General features: G+C 56.6%; 2 protein-coding genes across 2 annotated transcripts in view; both read right to left on the bottom strand.

Annotated features, from left to right (window-relative positions):
• The window catches only part of IDH3A (isocitrate dehydrogenase (NAD(+)) 3 catalytic subunit alpha), a 207535-nt gene that overhangs the window by 129445 nt on the left and 69935 nt on the right, over window positions 1-8155 (bottom strand). The gene's annotated exons all lie outside the window — the stretch shown is intronic.
• The window catches only part of ADAMTS7 (ADAM metallopeptidase with thrombospondin type 1 motif 7), a 27056-nt gene that overhangs the window by 13147 nt on the left and 5754 nt on the right, over window positions 1-8155 (bottom strand). Inside the window, 2 exon segments of the mRNA XM_077774250.1 lie at window positions 6827-6970; window positions 7944-8093. Of these exon segments, the coding sequence (XP_077630376.1) occupies window positions 6827-6970; window positions 7944-8093 (294 nt within the window).

Below are 8155 nucleotides of genomic sequence, written 5' to 3'. Positions count from 1 at the left end.
CCCGGCCTGGTGGCTCCTCCAATTTGCGGTCTATCGCACCCCAACGCCACAGCAGCAGCCCCAGGGCACCCCCGGGCGGTTTCCTGGCTGGAACCCACCATGTGTCAGGTCCTGTGGACTGGGCAGCTGGGGTGACAAGAGCCCATCTGGTCCATTCTATCCGTGTGTGAGGGGCTGGGGGGCTGGGGTGCTGGGGACCCTCGCAGGACCCAGCACCAGAATCAGGGCCATGTTCAGGCCTAAGTGCTGACGGGGAGCCGGAACCCCAAATGCGGGTCCCTGCCCAGCTCCAGAGGCCGCGTGGCCCAGGCCATCCCTCGCCCTCCCCGGGCCTTCACACCCTCCGCCACAGGAGGCCGAGGCTGCCCGTGGGGCCCGGAGCCACCAAGGTGCACATAGCGGCATGTACTTGGGAAAGACACGGCAGCAGCGGCCAGCTCTCCGCCGGGTTCCTCGCACTGCGGACATACACCTGCGGCTCCGGGCGGGGCCGAGGACCGTCCAGTCCAGGGGGAAACTAGGGGCCTGTGAGCGCCACGGAGCCTACCCCACGTCCAGGGAGCACGGCCTGAGCCCACTTGGCACCGTCCGTGCGTCTTGTTCGTTCTGCCCCAACCCCAGGGAGTGGAGCCCATCCGATGCNAGGCAGGGGGGCTGAGGACAGGCAGGGCCCCGCCTGCCATGTGAGCCCCCTCCTGCCGCCCTTCCTGGGCCTCCAGGCTGGAGCAGAGCCGGCCCACAGCGGTGAGCCCCGGCAGCCTCCACCGCGGGTTCGCCGCTCTCTGGCCGTTTCCCCTGCAGCGCGTCTCTGTGCCCAGGCTCCGGCCTGCTCGCCCCACCCCTCACCCCAGGCCCCAAGCCAAGTCCCTCACGCAGTCCAGCAGCTGAAGGCACAGAGACCCGAGTGCGTCCGTCCTGGAGGCAGGGCACAGGGGTGTGGGGGCTCGCTGGGCGGGGACCCCTGGGAACAAGTGGCGCATCCTCCAGCCCGTCCCGATTCTCTGCCCCCACGTTGGGGCAGGAGACCCGCCCCTGGGGTGGTTTTCAGGCCTGACCCACACGCCCAGGCTCCTGTGCTCGTTCAGGACCGTGTTCTCTACGGCTCAGAAGTCGTGACAGCAGTTAGCAAGCACCGGATGCTACCCACGTGCCGGACGCTGACCCGTCTGCAGGCCAACCCCCCACAGCCAGCCCCGAGGCAGGCCCATCACGGGCCCCACGTAACACATCCGTCAACACAAGGAAAAGCCGGGGCCGGAGTCCAGGCCCTCACCATCACCCACGACCCCCCTCCGCCACCTCCCTCACCCCCGCAATCCATCCTCTGTCGGGGGCTGGAGCCCCTGCCCACACCCACCTAAACCCCACAGCGAGCAACTTCTAGAAGAACCTGGCCGATTGCTCTCCACTCCCTCCCAGCAGCCCAGTAGGGTGACAGCAAAGGAGTGAAGGAGGCACAGGTCCACAGGGACAAAGGCCAAGGGGCAGGTGGCGACGGCGCATGAAGCATGCGAGCAAAACCCTGGAGCTGGAAAGCAGATGGCAAGCGGTGGCTGAGCTGGCGGCCGAGTCCCGCAGGGAGAAACCGCCCCAGGCAGAGCCCCAGAAAGGCTCAGGCTCAGGGCCCCGGCGAGCCACGGAGGTTGGGGCGCCAGCAGGCCTGGGGACAGGAGACGACACCCCACACCAGCCCCCCAACGCTGTGTGGCCGCCTGCAGAGGGCCGGGGCCACTTTCCGAAGAGGGTGAACCAGGGGATCCGGCCCAGGGTGACCTACAGAGATGGGGACAAATCTAAGTGTCCCCCCCACCCCCACCCCCGGGACTACACTCCCAGGACAGGATGAGAGATTCCTCTCTGGGGAAACAGACCCGCTCCAAAAAAGGACTGTAGACACTGGTATGTGACGACCTCCCGAGGACACAGCCACACCCCGGCCAGTCCCCTGCAAGGACTCAGAAACGCCCGCCAACCAGCATCCCCGCGCCCCCTCCCATGTGTGACAGGAAGCCCAGCCAGTTTTATGCCTCCTTTAACGTGAAAGTTGCGGTTTTGTTTTTTAGAGAGAGAGGGAGAGAGAGAATCCCAAGCAGGCTCCACGCTGTCACCACAGAGCCCGACGCAGGCCTTGAACTCACAAACCGCGAGATCCTGACCTGAACTGAAACCAAGAGTCGGATGTTTAACCGACTGAGCCCCCCAGGCGCTCCTAATGTGACAGATTTTTAAAAATTAAATAAAAAGGGGCGCCTGGGTGGCTTAGTCGGTTAAGCGTCCGACTTTCACTTAGGTCATGATCTCGCGGTTCGTGGGTTCACGCCCCGCGTTGGGCTCTGTGCTGACTGCCAGCTCAGAGCCTGGAGCCTGTTTCAGTCTGTGACTCCCTCTCTCTCTGACCCTCCCCTGCTCACACTGTCTCTCTCTCTCCTAGAAATAAAGAAAACATTAAAAAATATATATACGTAAAAATTAAATAAAAAGACTGCAGGGAGCTGAAGAAAACGGTTAAATCCATCCAAGGAATAACGTCAGGAAGAAAAGAGGAAATGGCGGAAATGTGACAGTAAGAAGGCGCATTCGGAGAACGAGGAAGCCAGGAAGCTACAGCAACAGTAGAAAAAACCTAACAGGAGGGTGGACATGTGGATGCTGCCCAGGAAAAAGGTAAAACTCAGGAAAAAAAGTAAAACCTCCAAACAGAAGAAAGCAGCTGAAGGTTGAAGAGCCCCAGAAGGAGGAGCATGTCTGGGGCAGGCCTGGGGCAGCACGAGAAATAAGCTCACCTAACCCGTGAAGGAGCCAGAGAACAAACTAACCCCGAACTGGCAGAAGGAAGGAAAGAATAAGGATTAGAGAAAAAATAAATACAATAAACATTAAAAAAACAACAACAACCAGTAGCACAGCTCAGGTTCTTTGCAAGGATCGACCAAATTGATATGCCTGTAGCTGGACTTATCGAACCAATGAGAAAGACTGAGAGAGTCAGAGACAAGGAGGGAGAGAGAGAGAGAGAGGCAGGGGGAGGGAGGAGAGGAGAAAGGACTCAAACGAACAAAATCAGAAATGAAAGAGAAGTAACGACGGACTCCACCAAAATACAAAGGATTGTAATTATGAAAACCTAAATGCCAACACAGTAAACAACATAGAAAAAATGGATAAATTCCTAGAAACATATAACCTCCTCCCCCCCACCCAAAAAATCAGAAAGAAATAGAAAACTTGAACAGACCAATCACCAGCAAAGAAACAATCAGGAATAAAAAACGCCCATCAAACAAAAGTCCAGCACCAGATGGCTTCACAGGCGAATTCTACCAACACTTAAAGAAGAGTTAACATCTCTCCTTCTCAAACTGTTCCAAAAAATTAAGAAGGAAAACCTCCAAATTCATCCTACGAAGCCAGCATTATACCTCGATACCAAAACCAGACAAAGACACCACAGAAAAAGAGAATGACAGGCCAGTATCCCTGATGAACGTGGATGCAGAAATTCTCAATAAAATGGTTGCAAACGGAATCCAGCAATATCTTTAAAAAATCATTCACTACAATCAGCTGGGATTTATTTCCACATTGCAAGATTCACAAATCAATCGACACGATAATCACGTGAACAAGAGAAAGGATTAAAAACCATACGATCCTTTCAATAGACCTAGAAAAAGTATTTGGCAAAATACAACATCCATTCATGAGAAAAATCCTCGACAAAGCAGGCTTAGAAGACGTCCCTCGCTGTGATACAGGCCGTATGTGAAAAACCCAGAGCTAACATCATCCTCGATGACGAAACACGAAGAGCTTTCCTTCTAAGATCAGGCACAGGACAAAGATGTGCACTCTCACCACCTTCATCCAGCAAAGTCCTGGATGAAGCCGCACCAATCAGGCATGGAAAAGAAATTAAAAGAATCTGAATTGACCCAGAAGAAGTAAAACACTCAGTATTTGCAGATGATGTAATACTATACGTAGAAAACCCGAGCCACTTCACCAAAAGTCTACTGGAACTGATATATTAATTCGGGAAATCTCAGGATACAAAATCTGTTGGGAGCCGTTTTCTGAACTCATAGGTTGAGTAAGAACTCCTTATGAGGTTAAGGTAAGTTGCACGGACTCTTACTGTCAGATGGCGACCCCAGTATCCACCCCCACCCAAGTATTTCAGCTTGAGTACTGGCCCCCAAGTCACCTTGGGGTTTTTTGGGGTTTTTTATTTTTTTTAATTTTTTTATTTATATCTGAGAGAGAGAGAGAGATACAGCGTGAGCAGGGGACAGTCAGAGAGAGGGAGACACAGAATCTGAAATAATAAAGTAGCAAGGAATCACCTTAACCAAAGAGGTGAACAGTCTGTACTCTGAAACTATAAAACACTGATGGACACAAAACCACAAAGAAATGGAAAGACACTCCACACTCGTGAATTGGAAGAACAACTACTGTTAAAATGTCTATACTCCTCAGAGCAATCTACACATTAAATGCAATCCCTGTCAAAACACCACCAGCATTTTTCACAGAGCTGGAACACGCAATCCTAAAATGTGTATGAAGCCACGAAAGACCCCAATAGCGAAGCAACCTTGAAAACGAAGAACAGAACTAGAGGCATCACAATTCCAGACCTCAAGGTAGGTTACAAGGCTATGGGATCAAACGCTCCGGTGCTGGCATAGAAACAGGTCAAGGGAGCGGGACGGAAAGGCCAGGTGCCCAGGAACAAAGCCACAGTCATACGGGCAACTGATCTTGGACAAAGGAGGCAAGAATACACAATAGGAAAAAGACAGTCTCTTCCCCCAGTGGTGCTGGGAAGACTGGACAGCGACGTGCAGGGAAATAAACATGGACCACTTTCAGGGCGACTGGGGGGCTCAGTCAGTTAAGTGACCAATTCTTGATCTCGGCTCAGGTCATGATCTCAAGGTTCGTGAGTTCAAGCCCCGAGCTGGTCTCTGCACTGACAATGTGGAGCCTGCTTGGGATTCTGCCTCCCTCTCTTTCTGCCCCTCCCTGCCTACTCTCTATCTCTCTCTCACAAATAAACTTGAAAAAAGAAAAAAAAAAGAGCAGACTGCTTTCTTAGACCACACACAAAAATAAACGTAAAATGGATTAAGGACCTAAACACGAGACCTGAAACCATAAAAATCCTAGAGGAGAGGGGCGCCTGGGTGGCTTAGTCGGTTAAGCGTCTGACTTTCGCTTAGGTCATGACCTCGCGGTTCGTGGGTTCGAGCCCCGCGTCGGGCTCTGTGCTGACTGCCAGCTCAGAGCCTGGAGCCTGTTTCAGTCTGTGACTCCCTCTCTCTCTGACCCTCCCCTGCTCACGCTGTCTCTCTCTCTCTCCCTCTCTCCTAGAAATAAATAAAACATTAAAAAAATTTTTTTCTTAAAAATCCTAGAGGAGAAAGAACACAGGCAGTGATTTCTCTGACATCAGCCATGTTCTTCCTAGATAGGTCTCTTGAGGCAACAAAAATAAAAGCAAAAATCAAGTACTGGGACCTCATCAAGATAAAAAAACTTCTGCACGTGAAAACTATAAAACGCTGCTGAAAAGAACCAAAGAGAAGACACAGAAATGGAAAGACATTCCATGCTCACGGATTGAAAGGACAAATAAGGGAGGGGCAGAGAGACAGAGACAGAGAGAGAGAGGGAGAGGGAGAGACTCCCAAGCAGGCTCCACGCTGTCGGCACAGAGCCCAAAGTGGGGCTCGAACTCACACACCGTGAGATCCTGAGCTGAGCTGAAACCAAGAGTCAGAGACTCAACCTGCTGAGCCGCCTGGGCGCCGGGAATGAAGCGTCTGAAGCGCCGCCGGGGTGACTGGCAGCCTGAAGCCGATGTCACATCAGGCTACCGACGCAGAGTGAGGGCAGGATGAAGGCACTCCAAACACGCAAGCCCCACCTCCACCCACCTTTTCTAGAAGCTGCTCCCCTGAAACAAGCACCCCCAATCGGTGGCAGGAGAGCCGTGCAGGACCATTTTAGGGCCTGGAAGGCACCGGTCTACACTGGAACCAGAAGCCCACTGACGGGGGACCAGCACCTGCTCAGATGTCATGTGCTCTGTGTCCCTGACACAAGGCAGGGACGTGTCTAGAAGCATGAACAACCCAGAAACCCCGTCGTCCCGTTGATGGGCGTTACCTCCGTCTCGGGCACCCACACGCTGGAAGTGGGGATGCAGAGGGGGACACGGGGCGACCCCCAGACCCTTTCCCTTAGACCTCTGGCCTGCGTGAGCCGAGGGCGGGGGCAGTGCGAGAACGCACGGGGGTGGGAAGTGGAATAAAACCGTTCGGTCCGCGCACGTTTCCAGCTGTGAGCGGGGCTGCGGGCCCGGCCGCGTCACGCGGGGCCTCGCGCCCCAAGTCCGCCCTCCTTCGTGTACTTGTAGCTGGCGCTGCGCCAGGTTCTGTGCTAATAACTTAAATCTTTACATTTTTCTTGCTTAGAACAACATTAAATAGCAAACAAAAAACACGGTCACCAGTTGCGAGAATGAGAAAGAGAGAACAGGCTTTAGATTTGGTGCCTTGAGCGGCCTGAGCCGTGTCCTGACCGGTCTCTGTCCTGTCCCAAACCCAGGGCCCGACCCCAGCCCCCTCCCTAGGTCCCCACGACCCCTCTCCCTTCTGCGGGGCCGTGGGACATGGAGACGGGCTCGGGGACCTCTCAGTCCAGCCCAGGGGGACGGGCCTGTGCTTCTCTGCACCTGGCTCCGGGGGCACCGGGCAGCCCCCCCCGGCCCAGCTCCTGGGGGCACCGGGCAGCCCCCCGCCCCCCCCGGCGGACTCACTCCAGGAACCTGGTGATGTACTCGCGGCTGCAGCGGGACCAGGTGAGGGGCGCGGTGTCGTACAGGAGCTGTGGAGACATGATGGAAGGCCGTTTCCCAATGGGCTCGCAGTCATTGCCGCTTCCGTCGTGCTGAATCCCAAAACTGCGTGAGAGCACAGGCCCCGGGGGCCGGTGAGCCGCGGGGCCACGGGCGGCTCTGCCTCCAAACCCCGTGCGGCCTGCGGGGCCGACGCCCCTCCGAGCCTCAGCCTCCTGAACCCAGTGCGGGCGGGACGGCCTCCCGAGCCTGAGGGGTACCCGCAGTGACAAGCCGCGGGCATGGGGGGGCGACAGCTGCCCCCACAATCGCACGGGGACCGGCAGGGAAGGACCCGGGTCCCTTCTGTGCACTAGGATGAGGAGTGTGAGCTGCCCTGCCATGGAGAGTGCCCGGGACCCCGCCCTGGGGAAGGAGAGGGAGATGCTCCGTGCTCAGTGCTAACTGCACGCCAGATGCCATGCTAAGCGCCTTCCGAAACCCCATCTCGCCCAGTCCTCCAGGGAGGCCCAGAGACGCCCAGGAACTGGCGGAGGTCACAAGCCGGGGAACAGCAGATCTGGGGCGGTCACTCAAGGAAGCGAGAGCACGTGAACGATGACCTGACACCTCTGACCAACAGGTCTCTGTGGGCCAAACGCCTCGTGCAGAGGTGCCAGCCGGGGGGGCCCGGAGCATCCCTGAGCCAACCTCCTCGATCAACGAGGGGCACACAAAAGACCAGAGAGGGCAGGGCACTGCCTGAGGTCACAGAATGACCAGGAACGCAGGTGTGGGGGCAGCGCACCACACAGGCACGGAGCGCACCGCGGAGGGACAGCCAAAGATGGCAGTGACTTTCTGGCCGTCTCGACCCCATGTCAGCCAGGACTCGGTCGGAGCCAGCCCCCCGGCACCCACGTGGGCCTCCCCACATCTGACAGGGGAGCAGCCTGGCTGCGGGCGGGTGCAGGGGCGGCACGTGGCCAAGCCCAGGCCTGCTTCCCTGGGGTCCTGGGGCCCGTGGCCCAGCTGCCTGGTGACCCCGGGTTGTCAGGGAAGCTGGGTCGTTAGTGCGGGAGCAGGGGCGGGGCGGTACCTGTGTCCGAGCTCGTGGGCCACCGTGAAGGCCAGGGGCAGGCCCGTGTCCTCGTTGATGTTGCAGCTGCGGTGCGGCTGGCACATGCCCGCCACGTGGGACAGGCCCAGGGTCTCACAGGGCCGGTTCATGGCCGCACACAGGTCCTTCCTGCGCACAGAGAGAAGCGGCCCTCAGGCTGACCCGGCCCAGTGCCAGGCCAGCCCCAGCCG

This window comes from Crocuta crocuta, unplaced genomic scaffold, assembly GCF_008692635.1.
Source record: "Crocuta crocuta isolate KB4526 unplaced genomic scaffold, BGI_CrCroc_1.0 scaffold7, whole genome shotgun sequence".
NCBI lineage: Eukaryota > Metazoa > Chordata > Mammalia > Carnivora > Hyaenidae > Crocuta > Crocuta crocuta.
This window is presented reverse-complemented; position numbering and strand designations above follow the sequence as displayed.